Source organism: Polyodon spathula, chromosome 1 (assembly GCF_017654505.1).
Source record: "Polyodon spathula isolate WHYD16114869_AA chromosome 1, ASM1765450v1, whole genome shotgun sequence".
In the NCBI taxonomy this organism is placed as follows: Eukaryota; Metazoa; Chordata; class Actinopteri; order Acipenseriformes; family Polyodontidae; genus Polyodon; species Polyodon spathula.
In genome coordinates, this window is record NC_054534.1 from 82,657,583 (window position 1) to 82,681,450 (window position 23,868).

The following is a 23,868-nucleotide window of genomic DNA, read 5'->3' on the forward strand; positions in this document are numbered from 1 at the left end:
ATATCTTCAATCATAAATTCTATGGAACGACTACAAGAAACCAAGACAAGGAGGTGCCTTGGCCAATGCACAGTTTAATTAATTCCTTGTACTTCCCATTCATTCCATAAGTGAAAATCTATGAATGACACATAAACACATTTATGGCCCAGGAGCTGAAGGGTGGACTGGTACCTACCTAATACCATGGAAAACTTTGGAATTTGTCTTTGTATGAATAGTGCAAGTCGAGTCTCTTACCTATAGTGGTCGTGTCACTTTCGTGGTCACTACCAAGTCCAGCATCAGAACTGCTTTGGGAAACACTGTCGTCCTATAAAAAATAAAAAAAGTATAGGAATTTAAATGTATTATACTAAGTGTCGCTGCTATTGCATGGAGTTATGAGCCAATTTGTCTTAGGATTACAGTATTTGGTTAGGTGGAAAACATGTTATAAAATACACACCTTTTTAATGAATGACACTGTGCTGCTGCTGTTTCTGCATGAACTCAGGGACGGCTCCACATCTTTTTTGACCAGGGTCAAGTAGTAGCCTGTTCCCAGTTGATTCTTCAGATAGAGCGATGACCCAACACAGCACAGCTTCCCGTGAGAAATAATGGCGATTCTGTCGCCAAGAATATCTGCTTCGTCCATGTGGTGTGTTGAAAGGATGATCGTGCGGCCTGCAGCAAACAACAAAGGTGATTTTTCCCCCCCTCGATTCAGAATACAGCAGATTAAAACCTTCTTTTTAAAGAATGAAAGAGCTACATAATAACATACAGCCATTTTAGAAATTAAAAACTACCCTTACCATGGCGATATTTTAGTAGCAGATCCCAGATTCCTCTGCGGGAGTAAGGGTCTACTCCAGCTGTAGGTTCATCTAGAATAACGACCTTTGATCCTCCAACAAATGCCAGGGCAACTGACAGTTTTCGTTGCATACCACCTGAAATAGATAAGGGCACATGAAGTACATGGTTAAATAAAGGTTTAGGCTGCATATACATTAAGTATTAAAACAATATATACTGTAAATACTCATATCTGTAAAATATGTAATATTCGATACAAGACACAGATGGCGCATTCATGTACATTTTCCTTCAAAATAATAGTGCATACTTCCTATATACAGTACTGTGCAAAAGTTTTAGGCAGGTGTGAAAAAATGCTGTAAAGTAAGAATGCTTTCAAAAATAGACATGTTACTAGATTATATTTATCAATTAACAAAATGCAAAGTGAATGAACAGAAGAAGAATCTACATCAAATCAATATTTGGTGTGACCACCCTTTGCCTTCAAAACAGCATCAATTCTTCTAGGTACACTTGCACATAGTTTTTGAAGGAACTCGGCAGGTAGGTTGGCCCAAACATCTTGGAGAACTAACCACAGTTCTTCTGTGGATTTAGGCAGCCTCAGTTGCTTCTCTCTCTTCATGTAATCCCAGACAGACTCGATTATGTTGAGGTCAGGGCTCTGTGGGGGCCATACCATCACTTCCAGGACTCCTTGTTCTTCTTTACGCTGAAGATAGTTCTTAATGACTTTTGCTATACGTTTGGGGTCAATCAGATGCCTCCCTGATGTAATTTGGGGCCAATAAGATGCCTCCCTGATGGTATTGCATGACGGATAAGTATCTGCCTGTACTTCTCAGCATTGAGGAGACCATTAATTCTGACCAAATCCCCAACTCCACTGGCAGAAATGCAGCCCCAAACTTGCAAGGAACCTCCACTATGCTCCACTGTTGCTTGCAGACACTCATTCGTGTAAACAAACTGCCTTCTGCTACAGCCAAATATTTCAAATTTTGACTCATCAGTCCAGAGCACCTGCTGCCATTTTTCTGCACCCCAGTTCCTGTGTTTTCGTGCATAGTTGAGTCGCTTGGCTTTGTTTCCACGTTGGAGGTATGGCTTTTTGGCCGCAAGTCTTCCATGATGGCCACTTTTGACCAGACTTCTCCGGACAGTAGATGGGTGTACCAGGGTCCCACTGTTTTCTGCCAATTCTCAGCTGATGGCACTGCTGGACATCTTCCAATTGTGAAGGGAAGTAAGCATGATGTGTTTTTCATCTGCTGCAGTAAGTTTTTCATTGGCTGACCACTGCGTCTACGGTCCTCAACGTTGCCCTATTCTTTGTGCTTCTTCAAAAGAGCTTGGACAGCACATCTGGAACCCATGTCTACCTTGAAATTTCTGCCTGGGAGAGACCTTGCTGATGCAGTATAACTACCTTGTGTCTTGTTGCTGTGCTCAGTCTTGCCATGGTGTATGACCTTTGACAGTAAACTGTCTTCAGCAACCTCACCTTGTTAGCTGAGTTTGGCTGTTCCTCACCCAGTTTTATTCCTCCTACACAGCTGTTTCTGTTTCAGTTAATGATTGTGTTTCAACCTACATACTGAATTGATGATCATTAGCACCTGTTTGGTATAATTGTTTAATCATACACCTGACTATATGCCTACAAAATCCCTGACTTTGTGCAAGCGTACCTAGAAGAATTTATGCTGTTTTGAAGGCAAAGGGTGGTCACACCAAATATGGATTTGATTTAGGTTTTTCTTCTGTTCACTCACTTTGCATTTAGTTAATTGATAAATATAATCTATTAACATGTCTATTTTGAAAGCATTCTTACTTTACAGCATTTTTTCACACCTGCCTAAAACTTTTGCACAGTTCTGTATATATATACAAACAAAAATAAGTGAATGGACAAAAAGTTACCAGAAAGCTGGCTTGTTTTTGCTTTCCGTTTGTTTGGCAGGCCTACGTCCACTACAATCTGTTCCATCTCTGCTTTGACCTCCGATTCAGACAGTCCTTTCAGCCGGGCGTAGAACCAAACGTGTTCCTCAACAGTCAGCCTTTCCATTGAAAATATGGAAAATCAGTTGACTTGTGAGATTATACAGTATAATAGCAGACCAGTAACAGAAATGGCGGCCTTTTGGGGTTGCCTACATAACACTGCAATATTAAACGTAAGCAACCTCATGAAGGGATTACTTACTGGTCAAAAAGAACATTGTGCTGAGGACACACTCCGAGGTTTTGCCTGATTGTGCTGAGGTCAGAGCGGATATCTTTTCCCAGAATGTAGGCAGTACCGGATGTAGGCGGGAACAAGCCAGTTAAGATTGACCTAAACAAAAACAAAGTAGTCAGACCTCATGAACTGTTAAAAACCTAGCAAAAATTATTCACAGCTGCGGTGTACAATTTAAAAAAAATGACTGAGATAATTTAATGGGAGACTCCTGTATGAAAAAGACACATCACTGAAATTGTACTTGTTGTTCCTAAACACACTTTAAAATGGTGTTATTTTACTCCTGGTTTTTGACTATGCTGCACTTCCTAACATTTAAAACAGTGGTTCTCATAATTTGTCCCTTGGGGACCCAAAATGCAGCCCCCCTGCCATCCTCTGCTGAACTACGTGCATTTTAGTTTGCATTTCCTTATAATAGGAAGATGTGCTGATGACACAGTTATTAACTATAAAGATTAAACATTTGATGTTTCACTTTTACACAGTAGTTAATTTTGCTTCGGTTTCCTTGGGCCACACGGTCACAACAAATATATTTTAAATTATCTTACATAGTGGTGGTTTTGCCAGCTCCATTGTGCCCCAGAAATGAAGTGATCTGCCCTTCGTAGAAACCGAGAGTAAGTCCATCAACAGCAACCTTCTTCCCATTTTGATAGATTTTAACCAAGTCCTCTATGAATACTCCAAGTTCAAGATGTGCTGGCTCTTCCTCAATGCAAACTGAAATGAATATATTAAAATAAGCTCAAATTCAGAGCACATAACAGAAACATCAAATAAAAAGTCAAATAATGTCTGTGTAGAAAGAATACTGTAACACATTGCATTAAAACATATAGGGCCTGTTTGGAAAGAACTGTGCCTCCATTTCTTCAGGAAAAAAACGTTATAAAATTAGAATGAAATATCTTAGTTCCGTGTAGGAGCAGTGAAATTGTTGGGTTTTTTTATGTCTCTTACTGTTGATTTATTTTATGGTACTGTGCCTTATTTACTAGCCACACAATAAAATAACCTTTACCTTCAGAGTTTTCTTTTCTGGTTGATATACGTTCTGGCATTTTCTGCTGTGTATCACCAAACCAGTATGATTTGGTAAACGGAAAATACCATGGTCTGGGAATCCCATACTGGCCTAAAAAAAGAATGTCAATTATAGTATTTTCGTGAAATTGCAGTCCAGATTACGTTCCTTTTCATAAACATTTCTGTAATGTTCATACACATATATACTTTACTTACAAGACAAAATAATTTGAGATAATATATACTCTCACTGATGGCTTCAGTTGCTAAAACATATATTTCACTGCTGTGGTTTGGTAACTGTAGGGTTCATTCATTCATGATGGGAGCACAGTATATGTGCATAGGCCCGAAGCCTTGTAAGTCATCTGTGAAAATGAGTCATTCGATTATTAGTGTTGAAATAAAAAAAACATGTTATGAGCGTTTCTTACCTGGGAAGACAGTTTCAATGTACCAGGTCATCACTCCATAAAGAAAAGCATCGACAAACATGATGTATATGGAGGTAGTGAGGTTGTAATTGTCTTCCTCTATAGGACTGGAGAGGAGATTGTTCCACTGAATCCCAACCCCCTGCTCTTCAAAGAGTGCAAAATATTCACAGCCAAACCCAAATGCCACTGGTGATAACAAACTCTTAAAGAAAACAATGGACAGAAGCAACAAATAAAGAATTTATCATTCACTTGAACAGTGTAAATAAAAAAAATCCTTTCTTCTCTTTTGAAAAACTCAAAATAAACAATGCAGTTTAGATGACAAAATAATAATTACTTACAGCTATGACTTTCACAGTAAAGCCCACGTAATCCTGCCAGGCTACACACAGCACGTAGGGGAGGTAGAGAGTGAAATAGATGATGCCTCCACAAGCTGCAGCCAGGTTTGCCTTTGAGAAAATGGTGCTTATCAAGAAGCACTGCATTATGGTCACGACAGCAAAGGTGGCAAGAAACACAAAAACTACACTCGGGTCACTATAGGGCAACAGGTTTCCTTTCTGCAGAGACAAAGACATAAAACCAAAATGTACTACTAGAAATGACTTTGTCTGGTGAACTGAAGCGTTGCTGAAGAAAAAAGCATTGGTCTGGCACAAAACTTTAAAAACCCAGACATACCTTGAGTACTAAGACCAAAAATGAGGCACTGATAAGGAGAGGAATCAAGCTGCTGATGAACCAGCTCAGCCACAGTATGCCATTGTCCAGTCCCATAATCCTCATTGTCTCCTTCAGACGGGCTTCCTTCTCATAGACTATGCCTTTGATAATGATAGCCACTGAGTAGATCCAAGCCAATGTCATGAACAGGGGCAGAGAGCGGCTCATCACTCGCAAAAACCTGGATATGAAAGAACTACACTTACAAAACAGTTTACCGTTCTGCTGCAACAGAAATAATGTAGACAAGTATTTCGGCTTATAGTCTCCAACAAAAGGTGTTTCTTGTACATTTTATGTGAAATCCAATACATTTTCACACCCGACTCAGAAAATGTACTTGTTTGAGTTGCCAAAAGTAAAAATTATATTTAAGTTTCTGCTTTCAAAAAAAAAAAGAATTATATATATTATATATACATACACACACGCGCACACACACACACACTATGCAAAAATATGTAAAGCTGCACAGTTGTTTTCGCTCTTAACGTATAACAAGATTAGTTTCTGTTGAGTACTCAAAAAGATTATGCTCTTTGTACACTGTTTTAGCCACTTATTTTGGTAACTTGAAATATACTTGCACTGATGGTTTAAATTATATGAAATAATGCTTCTTTACTGTATGATCTTTTGACTTACATGTCATCCACATAACAGGGGTAAGGCATCTGCTGTATATAAACTCCAGTTTTCTTCTCTGTGCCTGTAACAGCTCGGATGATGCCTTGTTCGATCACATCCTGAAGGTAAGTAAATCCGCCCCAGATGTAGCGCATGTCTTCAAAGGGATCTGCCCTGGGACCAGGGTCCCAATACCTTCAGAACACAGGTAAAAACAGGGTCAAACAATCCGCAAACAGTCTATTGACTGAATAATGACAGAAGCAGGGATTTTGCCTCCCTGGTATGCACTTTGAATGCCAAAAATAATCCATGTGTCATCCATTTAGAATCTCCTTTAGATGCAACAGTTAAATAAATGGCCAATTAAATTATATCTAGATGATCCCTAACTAAAGATGAAAGTGGTGCATGTGCACAGGTTGTGGACTACAGTACCATTTCCCTTTGTATTATATAGAAATTGAAGTAGAATGATCGTACCCATCTTTAATCTTGTTGGTTCTCTCCACATTGTCAATGTCCATTCGGATCTTGTAATCCACATGCAGAGGCAAGTCACTACTGTTCGATTCTATTCCAGGAAATACAATTCCAGCCCAAAATCTTCTTTCATCAAGCAGCTTCATAGACGTGTTTATTAATCTCTCCTCAGTGGGAACTGGCTCCAGTTTATCCAAATTCACACACTTTAAAAAACAAAACACAAAAACATTCATTCAAAATGTTCAAACCTAATAAAATCATACATTTTTTAGCACGTTTTGTTAATTTATGGTCTCTGATGATATTTCTTGACTCGGAATAGTCATGTGTACGTCTTATAGGAAAATGTTAGACCTACTGTAGCAATAATTTATCATAGCCGTAGGTCATTTTTACAGGAATTATTTCACTAGCTCTACAACCTTTAAAACCAGCCTTCACCACAGGAGGCCTGGCATTGCTTCGGTCAACAGAGAAATGAAATTACAGTAGGTAAGCACACATTTCTTCCTGACATAAATTAAACTAACTTGGAGACTGAGCACATGGCCCATCTAAGGCAGGCTTGAGGCTTCTTTCTGGGCCTGTGCTATTAGATAAATATTCAGGTTTCCATGGCTACTAACCCAACATGGTGTAATATATCTGTACTATTGTGCATACCAACCTCCATGAAACGTGATATAGTTAGAATAGCATGGTCAGTCTCATTGAAAACATCCCTCCACGTGTACACTGGACCTCTAGTTTTCTGAGAATCTTCAGAGCGTGCTGATAAGAAACTGGAAATCGCTTTCACAGACCAGCCAGTGCCGCTTAACTGTGCATCCAAGAAACTTGAACTTGCATTGTTCTGGAGAAGAGTCTGGATTTGGAAAAAGAAAACAAATTATCTTAAAACACAACATTATGCAAAATACATATTTAAATGAACCAGTTATCAGTGTGCTTTAAAAATAACAAAGCTTCAGAAAGAGTGAAGCTTCAAAATGACTAGAACAAAAAGGTGTAGCAGGTATGTACAACAACATTCCACTAGGTGGTAATCTAATCTTATGCGTCTCCTAAACAATTGCAAGTGACAATTTCCACAAGTCAAACAGATAGAAGAATGTATGTGCACTTTAGCCAATCAACCATATTGCAAAACCAAATTCGTATGAACAACATCCTGTAAACCAACTTTGCTGATGTTATGAAGATCTCTTAAACTAACAGTAGTACGTAACCCAATCTTAATAGTACTGTATGAATAGTACCACAACTAAAGTTTTGACATTTGTTTTCACAAATTGTATCATAATGATATTACCCAATAAAAATATTGTAAATCAATGCAATACCAGAATGTGTGTTACTGTATCAGGGCCACTGTCCAATATTAGTTTCAAAACCACTATGTTGCCTTTGTTGGTAAAATAGTTTTTTCCAATTCAGAATTATAATGAATTTATAAATATACAGTTAGTATATTTTGTCTTTAGGAACATCTCTGAAATGTCATGCTTATTATAACAGTTTCTGTGTGTGCTATGCCTGTTAAGAACACAAACATTAAAGACAAAAACAGTGACACAGAAACAATGTTGGGTCTTTCTCTGGCTATTGATTACTGTGAAAGCCAGAATCTTTTTTAGTTTTGGGAAAATGTCTGTGAGCTAGCTGGCGCTAAAAACAATTATGGTTCTCTATTTCCTCAGTCAAAGTACTTGACTTACCCGAACAAGATCCATCTCCTGGCTGCTTTCCATGAATTTCCAGACCTTTGGCTTAATCTCGTCCCACATGCCGCCAAGATCTCGAAACACACCCAGTTCCTGAAATGTCTTGTTAACCTGGAAAAACAAAAGCAGCTAATTATCCCGTTCAAGGCCCGCCGAAACTTCAAAAGCTTTTATTTCTGAATATTATTATCTTACTAATGCCATCCTCGGTAGTTGTCTGACAAAGTAAATGACATTTAGTTTATGTAAGACAGAAAAAGTTTAAACCTTTAAACAGTAAACAAAAATAAAAACCTCAAACGGTATAGCTTTTAATTAATGTTTAACTGAACATGTCCAGTTTTACGGATCTTGCATACATTTTCACATTGCTTACAAGAGTAATTTAATAATTAATATTATCCTGATGCATTGTAAATCACTGTAATCGAACGGTGTGTCTGAAAAGGCAAACTGTGAAAAAAATACAAATGTAAAATCTAAACTATAAATACTAAATCATGTAGACTTTTTCACTGAAAATGTGTATGACAATTTAAATGGTAAAAAATAAAATGTTTCAATGTGTAATCTACTAATAGTACTTCTATAGCCTTGGTTTTATACAGCAAATTAAAAAAAAAAACACTAACCCTAACCCCAACCCTAAAAGCTGTAATTTGCAATTACCTCATGAATGATTCTTTGTGTGGCTGGAGTATCTGGAGTGTAGAGAATTTTACCAATGAGCAGAGGCTTTAGTGCTCTCCAGATCATTCTAGAGACTGGGCTGGATTCGAAATTGTTCATCATATCATTGCAGTAGGGAGCTAGAAGAAAACAATGTGTAAAATTGGGTTATGTATACAGTAGTAGTTAGGTTTGTTCTGTTGTCACTAAATGTGAGGTACAGGGGTTAGAACACGCTAGACTTAGTCTCTATTTTAGAAATTATTTTGTGTTTGAAGCTGTGAATGAGGTAGAGGGGGTTTGAAACACCTGCATTCTGTTATGGTTAAATGGGCTTTCCCTCAGTGGATGTATTCATTTATTTAGCAAATAAACTTCCCTGACATCACTGTTTCCTTGCTGAAAAATAATTTCAAGTAAAATGGACAAGGTTGTTTAGTTTTTCAGACTCGTGAAATCAATTCACCTTGACATACCACTATACATTCGCTCCCTGTGCAGCAGGTATTCTGATCCCAATCTTGCATTAGATACTGTACTTACTGGTTGAGTTGTCGTAAAAAGAAGTCTCATCTTCTGTGCTGTTTCCCCCAAACAGTGCTTTGTAGTTGTTGTCCTCGTACCAGTTCATTGACTTGATCTTGAGTCCGCCTCCTTCTGGGTGACCGCAGACAATCCTGGACACAGCCTGGTACATCTGGCTTGGAGATCCATTGGCTTTCTCAGTCAGGAATAGGATCTCATTTCTCAAGTCATTCCAGCTCTTCATGCTGGACAGCTACAAAGGCAGAAATACAATCGTTATATTGATCAGTGGGTTTTAACATCAAGTATGGCAAACAAAAAGACCAATAAAAATGAATACTTTTGATAAGTATCTTTCACACCACAGGCGACGCGACAGGTGACGCGGGAGCAACACCAGGGTGACGCAAAATAAATAGGATTGAATCCTATTTTTTTGCAATTTGTTGTGCGACAGCCTTAAGGGTCTGCTAATGAGTTGGAAGCAATAATAATGGGTGAAAATCATCAAACACTAACTGTTGTTCTTCTAAACTCTACAAGTTTAGAAACTGTCATTCCTGTGCCCAACTGTGTCAAATTCTCGTATGTACTTTTTTTTCCTAAATACATTCGTTCTGGGACAATTTATCAACCATGAATATCCATTCAAAATTCAAAAGAATAAACTAATATTCTTTCATTTAAATTAGCTGACTAAAAGAATAACTAATATTCTTTCATTTAAAACTAGTGAGTTACAGTAAAAAATATGGTGCATGAGTAAAATAAACCCAGAACCCAGTCAAATGGCCAATATAAAATTCATGTATGCATTGTTTTCCTTTGCATGGCATCTGGATATCTGATGAATGAATATGAACATGGATATTTTTGTCACCAAATTATCAGCTGAATTTCTTTGAACATTTGAGTATTTCCCTGCTCTAAAATAAACAGGTATGTAGTTCCTTTTCGGAAATTGGTAAATGTGCTTATTTTACAGGTTCGCAATCTATGACTTACAGCTGTAGTTTCAAGCATTTTAATATATTTTCCACAAGGCAACAAAAATAAATATATAACAAGTAAATGCTGAAAATACTAGTTGTGTAGGTTATCCTGTAAAATGTTACCAGAGGGGGAAAAAAAAGTATAATTTGAAACTGAATGGAACCCTATTAAATTACCTTTGGGGAAAGTGAAGAAACTGCAAACAAACTGTTCAAAAGGGTTTTCTAGCGAACAAAGAAAACCAGCAAACACACACCAAGGACTTTCCTACTAATGTGAACATGACTGTGCTTGTCTTTAGTGAATTTCTATGCTTAAAGAAAGACACGAGTAAATACTCAGTAGAAATGTTCACAATATTGGAAACAAAACAGGCTTCCTTGACCTGCTCCCAGATTTAAATGAATTCTGGAAACATGTTTTTCTATGACTATTATCCTTCTTTCAGCATTGTGTAAGACCCTCACAATAGGCAAGTAAGTACACTGAACTGCAGCTGCTCCACAGTGAACTGATCTGCTAATTCTCTTGACATTCTATGCTTCAGTAGAAAAACATCTGCTAGAACAAAAGTTACTATCGGTCATGTTACACATAAGGGATGCTGTTCATACTGGTGTGCCTCAGAATGATCCTTCTGCAACTGTTGTCCAGAAATGCGTAGTGCTCAGCACAGGAATTAGTCAGCCACATCAGCAATTTTACTGTCAAACGGTATCAGTTATGTTTAATACTAGACAAAGCACAAGCAGAGGTGATGTAAGGGGAAGCCACTGTAACACGACACCCAGGCACATTCTCTGCAAGCCTACTCTTTTATTTATTTATTTATTTATTTTTTAAAGCTTTTGTTAAAACTATATTTCGTTTATTGTTCTAACCGCAAAGGGCTCAGAATCATGAGATTTTTTTAACAGTGTTTTGCAGTCATGTTGCAACAACAACAAAAAGCTGTCAAAACACTTGTTAAAGTAATCTGAAATGAGGAACAACCTGAAGTGCACTCCCTCCTACAGTAACTGAAAGGTTACCTTCGTTCACTTCTGAACCGCAAAGCAAGATTCATTTTTAGACAAGCAGACTTAGAAAGGAACACAAAGATCCCCTTTTCAAGACTGTACTATAGTCAACAGCTTCTCAGTGTAAATAAAAAGTCATTTTTACAAAAGGACTGATACATACTGTGCATGGTAATATTCTGAACACACGCCATGCATTTCTATCTTTTTAAGTTGCACACATAAGCCTTCCAACACTAGCTACTTACTAGTTCTTGTTTATTATTTACAGCCCTTATTGGCTGTACTTTCATGTACTAACTAGTTGACTTGAGCCACCAGAACTTGTTGCACTCCTGACCAGGGTCAGCATGAAATGTTTTTCTGGCAACTTTTGCTATAAATTCATTTTCCTCTTGTTTGGCACCAACAAGCCGAGCACAAGACCCAGTGCTTTTCTGTACTCCCTTGTTGGAATCAACAGACAATGTCAGTGACGTACAGTGCCTACCTCCCACTATGGACACACATTACACAGTACACCATGTCCAAAATCCACAGCATGCCGAACAGCCTAAGCGTGCTCAAGCTTCATCAACACCAGACAAGCTTTTTCTAAGCTACCCCATCTTTTCAAGCATCAGCACTTTGAAATTAGTTGTTTACCATTTTCTACGCATTGTTTATTGACTTACATCCTGTGATGTTAATGCCAAGTTTTATCACATTTTGGTAAGCGGTTCTAAAGATTGGTATCTTTAAATGTCTCAATTAATGCAGGAGAGGGTCTAAACTAGTCTAAACACCTCCAAGAACAAGCACAAAGGAATGTCCATACCAAGTTTCATCAATATTGTACAAGTTCTGAATTTGCACATATCTTGGCCTACCTAACGTGGTCAAAGAAAAGTGCTATGGTGGTCTGTGTAACCAGACAATAATAAGCATGGAGGCCGTCTACACTTATTTATTCACCCTGCAAAAACAGATCATGTTAAGTGCCAGTTAATCATGCCTCAGTCAGACCCACAGTACTTAACAATACATTTGCACACCAATGAAGTCCAGATGCAACAATTTGTACAATGGGCACATTCAGGAGCTGGTGAAACGAGAACACATTCTTAGTATTTTAAACCAATTTCCAGCCAATGGCAGCATGAGTTATTGCAGCTGGGAGAGAAGGTAAGCTAAAGGATGGTGTTTTGGAGAAGTTTGTTGAAGATGTCACGGGTCTCTATTTATTTATTTTAATGCTTCAGTCCAGGATAGACCCTTGAGATGGAACATCTTGTTTACAAATGTGTCCCATCAGACTATAGGCAGGTTACAATTCATATTCGTTCATTCATACAATAAACCATATGATATACTATGATAAAATTATACACCATGAACTGAATACAGTTAAAAAAAATTACAATAACCGATCCTTAAAATCAGGGAGAGTAACACATTATTTCAGGAAGAAGGTTACTCCAGTTTGATAGAGCAAAATTAACACTTTCCAATGGACTTCCTAACAGATGGACTATAGAAATGAAGTCTACTGCATGTAATGAATAATTTATTAGAACAACACTAAGACTGGTCACATAGGCTGGCATTTGATTTTCTATACACTTACAGATAATACCAGGCGATCTGATCTATGTTTGAAAAGGTAGTGTTTTCTCTTATGAACTAAGTAGCTTACATGTTGCACATATATTTTGACTATTTTTGAAAATACTATTTAAAATATATGTTTTTGTTAAAGTATGGTATTTATCTTTAAGGCAGCATTTTCTAAAGCAGTAAATGCTCTTCACTTTCAAAGTATTAATAGTTTAAGGCTTCATCTCCTACATTGACACTTTGAGGCTGCATTCCTCCCTAAGGGCACAGGCTACACTCCACTTATTAATTATGGGGCGCTTACCTCAACTACCAGGGTTCCCAGACTCTGCAAGAGGTTTTCTGTGGCTTCCGATACCAGCTGGATGGAATGAGGGTCGGACTTCACTTTTTTCTGCAAAAGGTGGAAAAGAAGCATGTCAGATCAAAGAAGAAACTTCACAGGTCAGTCATCAACAGTAAAAGATCAAATAATAAACTTTACAGGCCAGTCATCAATAGTAAAAGATCAAGGAAGAAACTTTACAGGTCAGTCATCAACAGTAAACTGAAGGGCAAATATAAAAATGCTGCATACCTTCAATATTTAAATTTCTGTAGCAGTTTTAGGAAATTGTAGTTTTAAACTACAAATGCTTACAAAAAGTGGAACCTTCTGGGGGGAGGGGTTAAAGTAATCCAATACTAGCCAAAACACCAGATGAACAATGTCTACTTAGCAACAAGTCTTTCAAAACACCATACACGATGGACACACCATTGTATTACTTTTCTTACTAAGTTCATCTATGATTCCATTCTCAAAGAGAAACAAATCTTTCCTTGAATCCACAGGACTCAGGAAAACAAAAGAGGCATTCATCTTATGTACTGTAGTTGTTATGTGGCTTTCGGGATTGTTGCTCAAAGCTTTGACTAAAGTGTTCCATTTCATTTCGACATTATCCCTTCCCTTGACATTTATTTATTGCATTCACTATTGTAAGAATTTTGATGGTGTATTCTTCGTAAAGCAATGTTGGAAATACATTGATTGGAAAACATCATAGATGAAAATCGTTGGGGCTTAACAACACATCTGCATTACCTCTTATGAATAGCAACTGCCGTTAAACAGGTGGTCTCAACAGTGTTGCAGAGAATATCACTCTGCCGTCAACGGAGTTCTGACTGAAGGGTACCCTTTTAGTTATGGTGGGTGCTACAATAGGAGGACTGTTTTTCTTATAACACAATGAAATGTCAGTGTAGTTCATTTTGCTAAAACAAACCAGTGCAGGTGATGAATTCCTACATTCTGAGTCCTGGGGATGTGTTTAAACTAAAAAATTAATGATAAGAAGCAACCAAAAAAAGAACAACAGTATTACTAGGAGAACACTGCAAGCCTATCTACACCTCCAAGGTATGCAGCCTGCAAGATGCTACAATATGCTATGCATACATAAACTGCAATAGATAAACAAAGCTGTTTTCAAAGGTTAAGACTAAATATGAGCAATTACCTAAATGTAAAGGCACAGTAATTGTACTTGTGTTGAATACAGGAGGATCATAAAGTCATTGATCACTGTACTAACATGTTACCACATTCAAGTCTATTGGGTTGCCATTGCTGGTAAAGCTGTGGTTTTCTGTTGGTTTCATGGGTTACTTTAGTGTGCTATTGTATTATTATTACTCACCTTTTTTGTAAGGACATTGTAAATTAATTTCATTTGTCAGCTTGTAGTCCTTTTTACTTACCAATATGGGTTTTACAAAATCTAGGTTTGAAAGAAAAAGTCTTTCTGCGCGATTCAGCCATTCTTTAGATGATGTGCAGATGATGTGTTCAGAGACTGAAGACACTCTGCTATCAGATATGGTGACAAAGTCTTCCAATTTTGTTACATTGCAGAGGTCCTTCAGACGCACACCAAAGCCTCTTGTAAGCACCTGAAAAATACAACACATAAGTAAACAAAATATATATAGAAAATTGTCTTCCACTCAACATGAATTTTTGTGTGTGTCTGTGTATGTACGTACGTATGTATGTATGTATGTGTGTGTGTGTGTGTGTGTGTGTGTGTGTGGTGTATATATATAATATACTATATATATATATATATATATATATATATATATGACTATATTTTAAAAATACAGTTTTGTGTACAAATCTAGTATAATAATAATAATACTAATAATAATAATAATAATAATAACAATACTCTGTTTTTACCTTTTCCAGGTTTACATCTGCATCCAGTATTTCTTTCACTGCAAACTCTGGAAATGAAGCATTTTCCCGAAGAAATGTTGACAAGGTCTCATTTTCAATGAGAAAATCTTTCAGTGTGAAACCTGTTGAAAATAAAAATACATTATTTATCTGTGTTATGAAAAACAAAACGGCAGAAAGTAATATGTGCCAATAGTATTTATTTTGCTCTATTTATTGAGGGGTGAAGAATAATACAATAACTTACAACTGAATAACCTCTGCAGCACTGAAAAAAACATTCCAAAAGCACATTACAATCAGCAGCTTAAACAGACTTTTTAAAGGGATATAAGACTTTAGATATGATATAACTTCTGTTAATAACTACTTCTTTATAGCTAGCTAACATGATTAAAAGACTAAACTACAAGTTAAACCATATAAACAAATTAAACTACTGTATGACCTATAATCTGGAGTTCCAAAGTAGGGAACTGGAGAATCTCACTGAAAATCCCACACTGGTGATTCTTAAACTTATTATAGAAATGTAAGGTTGTTCACGTTTACTCAGAGACTGCCTCAAAAGGTAAAAACAAAAGGTAAAACATGACCAAAATTCAAGCAGCAATACTTGATGATTAAAGACACATGTAATGGGATAATAAACAGATAAAAAATACAGTAATCTGAACATGCAGATAGTATTCTCTCTGTGCATCCTTATAACAAAGACTTCTCTCTGCAGGAACAAGTTTCTTTTACTGTTTAACATTTACAGTGAACGCTATGTTGGAGGATTCCAGGCAATGAATCATAAGATTCATCCCAAGCCATTTGTTCAGCCTTTGGCAGCACATTCTGGCTTGGTAACAGTCCTGATTGAAAAAGTAACACTCTGAGTACACCCGGGTTACTATCGGTCATTGCTCTCCTGCCTACATTGGTAGGATTGCATTTCAGTCTGCTGCTAAGCTTCCCAACAGCAGTCACACACATGCAAAATACCAAAGACCTCAATTGCACTCACAGTCAGAACCCATTTATCTCACATAAATGTCTCTTAAAATGTTGAAGTATACAGTTTAAGTGCACTGCTGCTAATCTGTACAGTCTCTCCGATTACTAAAGTTGAAGAACATTTTCCCTGGTTTCTTTTCAACAGTCAAAAGCTATTTTAAATATGCGTGTTTTTTTTTATTTTCACTTCTCCATTTCATTAGTTTGCGAGTGTGCACTATCAGCGCACCTCTTCCTTCTCATAGCATTCCACAGCATAGATTAGCAGCTGATTTCCTGCTGCTGGTCTAAATGGCTCAGAATAGTGCTCTGCAAACTAGGTTTCATGTTTCAATAAAAACAAGAAGCTGCTCAGACTTCACAGACTGCCGTATTGGCGGGCAAACTTGTTTCATTTCACTGACACTGTCCACATGCACCTTAAAGCTACCATGACAACAACAACAAAATGTTTTAAATATTGTTGCCATTGCTGTAGTCCACAGATGCCACCAATCTCAAATTTTGTTGGAAAGCAGCTATCAAGATGACTTGAAAATATCAAAAACAAAAGGTGAGGCCTGAACTGCATCTCAGAAAACATCAGCGACCACTGCAGTGGCATTCAAGAAAAATGTTTAAGGACCGAACAGCAAACATCATTGCAACAAAACACTGTTCAATCTATTACGGTGGCTCTCAAAAGTATTCACCCCCCTTTTATTGTGTTACAACATGGATTTAATTATGAGATTTTTTGCCACTGATCAACACAAAAAAAGTCCATAATGTCAAAGTGAAAAATAAAATTTACAAATTGTTCTAAATTAATTACAAATAGAAAAACAGACAATAAATTATTGCATAAGTATTCACCCCCTTTGCTATGACACACCTAAATAAGCTCTTGTCTTTAGAAGTCACATAACACTATGTAACACAATTTTTGTTCCTGGGTAGTAAGTGTTATTTCCTAATTGCTTATGCCTCAAAAGTTTAGAAAATGGCTATTATTCCCCACAAACTTTGCTTTTGTGACCAGGGCAGTGACATTTTGAAATTTGCCTATTTCCAATGAGAAAACGGGCAAATGTGTCTTTTTGTTCACATAAAGTCAGAAAAAAACATATTAATCCAAATTAACACGTATTTATACTAAAGTAATACAAAAATGACTACAAAAGAATTAGAAGTGAGCAGTTTTTCGAGATTTACGATTATACTGTAAATTTACAGTATAATCGTAAATCTCGAAAAACTGCTCACTTCTAATTCTTTTGTAGTCATTTTTGTATTACTTTAGTATAAATACGTGTTAATTTGGATTAATATGTTTTTTTCTGACTTTATGTGAACAAAAAGACACATTTGCCCGTTTTCTCATTGGAAATAGGCAAATTTCAAAATGTCACTGCCCTGGTCACAAAAGCAAAGTTTGTGGGGAATAATAGCCATTTTCTAAACTTTTGAGGCATAAGCAATTAGGAAATAACACTTACTACCCAGGAACAAAAAAAAAATAAAATAAAAATTTGTTATACAGTGTTATCATTAGTAACCACTGTAATAAATAAATATCAAAAGCATACAGTATATTCCATCCCCACAACTGTACATTTGATATATTGGTATCATGAAAAAAAAATGTACATGTTAAAATGTGTGACATAAATACAGGTTCATTAATGCTGAGACTGTAATACTCAATACTATGTGGTAAAGCCAAATTTTATCACTGTACCAGAGCCTTTCAATTGTTAATGATGTGCATTCATATCATCCTGATTCCAAAAGTTATGTCAAAATAAGGCAATTCATATTTCTGAAATTCCACAAGCCTGTATTATCACAGTGATTGTAGTAATCTGTTTTAGTCAGATTAGAAAGCAAGAACTTGGACTTTGAGGTTTAACAGATTTCTTTAACAAGTGCTGTTGTTACAATGCAAACTCACACAAAGTTCACTTGGTTTCCAAAACAAAGCTGCAATTCAGTGTAATCTATCAGGAGACAAGTTTATTTATTGTACCATGAAGCAAGAGCTACGGCTATGGCCAAAAGGGTTGCATCAAACTAGAATTTTAGGATTGCGACATAATTAAAAAAAAAAAAAAAACTATTATGAACATAATTTAGATCTTTTATTTAACATGTAATCAAACTACAACATGATATCGCAAAAGCCTACCTGAAGCCATAAAAGTTGTACATCATTTCATGTTAGATTTCGCCACATTTTTCAGTTTTTGTCAGTTTCTTGTTAGGTATATGGAAAACTACAAAGCAGTATGAAAGACAGTGGAAACCATACTACCCTCTTCCCTACAGTCGAATGAAGCAGACTCCTCAAGTGGCCAGACACACATACAGCCTATTTATATATGCCTAGGCTATATTGCTAAACCTCAATACATTGTAAAAATAAAATATTCCTACAGTAAGCCTATATATTTCTCTGCTGCTCTGTTAAGATTCAGTAGTCTTCTAGTTTTATATTGAAAACATACATGTTTAAGTGTCATTTTATTCATTCAAAACTATACTGAAACCTGTGACTGATAGGGTCTAACTATGACAATACCTGTAAGTTAAATGTTTTATTGTAGGCAATTTGTTCAGTCACATAACGATAACTATAAAATAAATAGAATAGGAAAACGACAATGTACAGAGTAGACATTTCATATCTTATGACAATAAAATCCCTGCGTCCTTAACTTGAACCTAAAATCCTGATACAACCCAAACCAAGCAGTCAATTGCAGTATCCTGTTATGCTCACTAACGGATGTGCTAGAATGCTTTCCTGTAATTTGTCACTGTACTACAAATTCGCTGAACAAGTGACTGTGACCTGCATTTACCTGATAACTGAGGTTCCAAGTCCAAGAGCAAAGAATAGTGGAACTATTCAAATGTCACACAATAAGCAGAATTCACCAAATGCCTACTGTGTTACGGTTTGCATGGTAAGCTCTTTCACAGTCTAGCCTTCTGTGCCTTTAGCTGAAAGTCCAAAATGTTGAATTTGAATTTTAAAACGCTCTAACTTGCAGCCAACAACCTTGTTAAACATACAAACAGATATTCCTAAGCCTTCTGTGACAACTAACTGTACAGCTGCTGTTCCCTGTGCTTTGTCTACTGGACTTAGTTTCCAATACTTTTAGTTTTGAGCACTGCAGTTACCTGAGCTTGTGTTCTGCAGGCGCTTCAGTGCTTTAATAAGACTTCTGAATCCATCAAGGGTTTTGTCATTCTGACTGTACAGTAGGATCTTCTTTGCATCAGAAAACAGGCGTGAGATGCTGTGGGGAAAATAAATAAATGATACAAATGTACGAGACAAATTATGATAATGTCAGAATATATTATCACACAATAATACATGTATTGAGTTGGTTTTAAACAGTAATGCATTACCAATCCAAAAAACGAGAACACCAATATAGTGTTTCCATGGCAACATAGAATATAAGAGGACATAATGCATTGTCTAACCATTAGTGTTGTAGCAGTTCAGGTACAGACTTATGCAAATGGGATAATGCTGCATTGTTGTAATGAGACAAAATGTGCAGAACATAAGCTGACGAATGTGCTAGTGTGGGCATATTTGGGCCCCAGATTGTAAGAGTGAGATTGCAGGGTTGTATGCACTGCTTTGGTAATGGCAATGTAAATCAGATCCAGGCCAAAAGTTCACAATATATAGTTTTAATTCATGCTAATGAATATATGCACTCAAAAAAAAAAAAAAAATGGTAACAAACTTAGCAGCCAGTGCAGCACTGTATATCTGTAACATAATAGCAGTTACTGACAAATAACAGCCAGTGCAGAATTATATATCTGTAACATAACAGCAGTTACTGACAAACAGCAGCCAGTGCAGAATTATATATCTGTACCATTATAGGAGTTACTGACAAATAGCAGCCAGTGCAGAATTATATATCTGTACCATTATAGGAGTTACTGACAAATAGCAGCCAGTGCAGAATTATATATCTGTACCATTATAGGAGTTACTGACAAATAGCAGCCAGTGCAGAATTGTATATCTGTACCATTATAGGAGATACTGACAAATTGCCCAAGTGATGTTAAAGAAGCTCACTTTCAATCTTGTCTCTTCTATTTTAACCACGAAACTATAGCACACTGTAAGGGTAGTTGCATGTGTATTGGTTCATTTCATTATGATAGCAGTGGTATTCCGCTAATGTCATTCCACTCCTTCTTAGTAAAGTGCCAGTGCATTGCTATAGCTGTGCAGTAACCATAATGTGGTAAAATACAGTAAAACAAACACAAAAAGAAAGAGAGTACAGCTTTGTTAAATTTTACAATTATGTTTTTTTTTTGCTGTTGTTGAGGTATTCAGAAACTGACCTCTCTGAGTTTTCAACCATATTAAAACATTGCCGTTAACTTACATTGATTCATTGAAGTTTCCTACAACTCCTGGCGATTCACCCGGTGTTGGGTACCGAAAGCATGGATTGTTAACATTGCAGATGATACCCTGAACCCATGGCAGAGTCCCCGCTGAAGGCAAGGCCTTGTTAGGAAAGTGACCTGCAAAACACAATGAAATCTGTAATTCACAATGTCTATAGTGCAGAAGTGAAAGGAAGTCAAGTAAACAGATAACACTTTGCATGAAGTGTCTCTAACTACTCTGTAATTAAAATATAATAAAAGACATGGGACGGCGCAGCGGGGCTTGAGCGATTTTTTTTTTTTTGGGTGCAAGGACAGAGTGGCAGCTGCATCTGATTTTCAATATCAGAGTTGAACTGAAATACTAGCCTTGTGTCGGTGCAATGTTTTGTCGGAAACATTGAGGGTGTTCCCTGCTTTTTTGATCCACCTCCCAGTTTACCTGCAATTTTTAACCATGATCACATCTTGCCATGTTCAGTCTCTTTGACTTAGGTGTGCTTTGGACTGTTCTAAATGAGTGGCAGTCACTGCAAGGAGCTGTATTTTTTTTTGTTTTGTAATTATTATTATTATTATTAAGAATAGCCGGGTTTGTGTGAAATGTGTTAATGAGGGGAACACAATCGTGTTAAGTTTATGATTAATGACAGCATATGTGATTTTGACACAATCTGCACTTAAACACAAACGTAACCACAGCAACAGCTATTTGGAATTCTACAGTTTAGAATGCTTGAGGAAAGAAAGACAAGGAGGAGAGACCCTGCAAATACAATAGATAGGACCAGAGTGACTTTTCCTGACCAGTCAGGTGAACATATCTTACAAAGACAACGGCTTGATAAACAGGCGATAGCAGATCTGTGTTCAGAGGTAAAGGACAATCTACAGAGTGCTACTGCCAGGAGCCTTGTCACACCAGTGCACATCAAGGTTACTGTTGCCTTAACCTTTTACATAACCATCTCATTCCGAATACCAGCTGGGTCTGTTTCTGGCATCTGCCAGTCTTCAATGTCTAAATGCATCAGCCAGGTAACGGTTGCTTTGGTTAAGAGGGCAAATAAATACATGTTTCTTCCTATGTCCCCTGCAAGCAACACTGCCAGTTGGGGTTCAGCTGAAGTGCCAGTATAACCTACAAATGTTCCTGGCAGTGGAGCATTAGACTCCACTTTATGGAGTCCTAAAATATCACGGCCAGCAACTCCTGCAACGCACTGGTTAATTGTATGTTTGTGGGAGGCCCTCCTCCAGTGCTCCTCATAGTTTTTTTTTATTTTTATTTTGCTCATTTGTCTTTAGCAGGAGCTTTAACATCATAATACCTTTTTCTGATGTCTGCACTATTTCTTGAAGCCTTTGACACAGCATTAACTTTATTAACTATTGTTTGCCATGCCTCCTTTTTCTGCTTTGCAATGTTTTGTACTCTGGCCTTTTCAAAATAAAGCTGATTCACTCTGTATTACTTCTTCCAAACTGATATGCGTCTCTTCCTCCGTGAAGCTTGCTTTTCTTTTTTAGGGCAACATGTTTCAGCCATTGTTTGTCTTTCAAACTTTTCCAGCGCAACCCTGAGTGAGTGGGCATGATTGTACTTACTGAGGCTATTTAAATACTCATTTACTATGCAGGCTTACGACTTTACATTTTCCTAATGAAAATTACATTTTTATAACTGGTCGTAAGTCAGTCGAAGCGCAGGCTGTGTTGCGTCTGCACGCAGTATAAAACTAGCCCTGGATAAAAATGAGCCCCTTAGTTTTTACACATGTGATTGGGTAGTGGCAGTGTGACAACACACTGTACCATTGCATTTACACCGTACTTACTTTTACATATGTGATTGTGTTACTATGCAACCACAAGGACAATTTGAGTGTTTGTAATAAAAAATCAAGGAACCACTAGAAATAATAAAATAAAAAAACAGTCTTTTAATTAAAGTTTTTGTTATTATTTGATTGCATTTATTTTGAAGAAACACATTAACTGCTTAATCCTTTAGAGGTTGCAGTGAGCCAGAGCCTAACCTGGCAGACACAGGGCACAAGGTAGGACTACACCCTGGATGGGCTGCCAGTCCATTGCAGGACACCACACTGAGGGCAATCTAGAGTGACCAATCTACCTGAACTTTGGACTGTGAGAGGAAACCATAGTACCCGGAGAAAACCCACACAAACACAAGCAGAACATGCAACCTCCACACAGACAGACACCTAGGCTGGATTTGAACGCAGGAACCTGGCACGGTGAGGCAGCATTGCTAACCACCATGCCAACGTGCTGCACCTTGAAAAACACATGTGAACTAATATGTTTTGCTTACTATTTTGTGTATTGTGGAAAGTTTATAAGTTATTGTTTCATACATTCTAAGGTAAAATTACAGTATGAGAAACTATAGACCAACATTTTGGTTTGTGCCTATATCAGTGTGATGTCAAAACTTTTGTAGCTTTCATAGATCCAATAGTATTTCAGTAAGAATATGACCTTCGCCCTATAGAGTACACCATGCTTGGAAGTTCACTATCAGTTCTATGACATGTAAAAAAAGATCAGGTTCTTTTTTTTATCAGTTTAACCTTACACTGTCAACTATTACAGGAAGCTCCAACGCTTCTGTCAATAAAAGACGATAAGCTAATATAGCAAAGAATGCAAATGTAAATTTTAAAATGAGTTTGAATTAATTTTTGGTTATACAGCTTGTTACTGTTGATAAGGCCCTATTCATACATCGTATCGTGTGTTTCAAACTTGTGCTTTTTTTTTTTGTTTTGCAGTTTATATTTGCTTACTTCACATGTTACTAAAAGTGTATTGACTTGCTAAAACAAACTAAATTATTTCAAACAAAGCAAAGGTTTATTATGAATATTATTACTGCACAGAGGTTGGCATACAGTTCATGTAAATGGAATGTTACCCTCAGGATTGATTAACATTTTTTGGCGCAAGCCATCCATAACATATATTTTGTAATACAGGGCAACCCAGCAGCTGTCTCTTGAGCCACACAGTATATGGTTCATTGAGAGCCACAGTGTGGCTTTTTTGAACTGTCCCATTGAAGAGTGTGAAAAGACTGCTGGTTAAACACGGAAAGGCTGTTTTTTTAAAGCATAAAGGTCGATTTCACCCATTCTCCGTTTGAATTGAAAAATAAAGATAAAGAAAACCCGATAAATTATTTCTAAAATATACGTCGATATTAATTGTCGATTTGGCAAAAACTAAAACCTGAATAGTACGAAGCCTTGATATAACTTATTAAAAGGTCATCATTTTGAACATTTTCAGA

The 23,868-nt window shown here is 36.9% G+C and overlaps 1 protein-coding gene across 1 annotated transcript in view; it reads right to left on the reverse strand.

Moving 5' to 3' along the window:
• Positions 1–23,868, reverse strand: part of LOC121323314 (phospholipid-transporting ATPase ABCA1-like) — a 44,980-nt gene that overhangs the window by 15,661 nt on the left and 5,451 nt on the right. The window contains exons 4-24 of the mRNA XM_041264307.1: positions 20,546–20,687; positions 19,296–19,414; positions 15,126–15,247; positions 14,645–14,836; positions 13,203–13,292; positions 9,309–9,543; positions 8,766–8,905; positions 8,091–8,207; positions 7,040–7,237; positions 6,370–6,575; positions 5,905–6,081; positions 5,218–5,440; positions 4,875–5,096; positions 4,528–4,732; positions 4,089–4,202; positions 3,616–3,787; positions 3,023–3,154; positions 2,737–2,876; positions 801–938; positions 449–669; positions 241–313 (exon numbers count right to left, since the gene is read on the reverse strand). Coding sequence (XP_041120241.1) covers positions 241–313; positions 449–669; positions 801–938; positions 2,737–2,876; positions 3,023–3,154; positions 3,616–3,787; positions 4,089–4,202; positions 4,528–4,732; positions 4,875–5,096; positions 5,218–5,440; positions 5,905–6,081; positions 6,370–6,575; positions 7,040–7,237; positions 8,091–8,207; positions 8,766–8,905; positions 9,309–9,543; positions 13,203–13,292; positions 14,645–14,836; positions 15,126–15,247; positions 19,296–19,414; positions 20,546–20,687 — 3,378 coding nt within the window. The remainder of the gene's footprint in view (positions 1–240; positions 314–448; positions 670–800; positions 939–2,736; positions 2,877–3,022; positions 3,155–3,615; positions 3,788–4,088; positions 4,203–4,527; positions 4,733–4,874; positions 5,097–5,217; positions 5,441–5,904; positions 6,082–6,369; positions 6,576–7,039; positions 7,238–8,090; positions 8,208–8,765; positions 8,906–9,308; positions 9,544–13,202; positions 13,293–14,644; positions 14,837–15,125; positions 15,248–19,295; positions 19,415–20,545; positions 20,688–23,868) is intronic.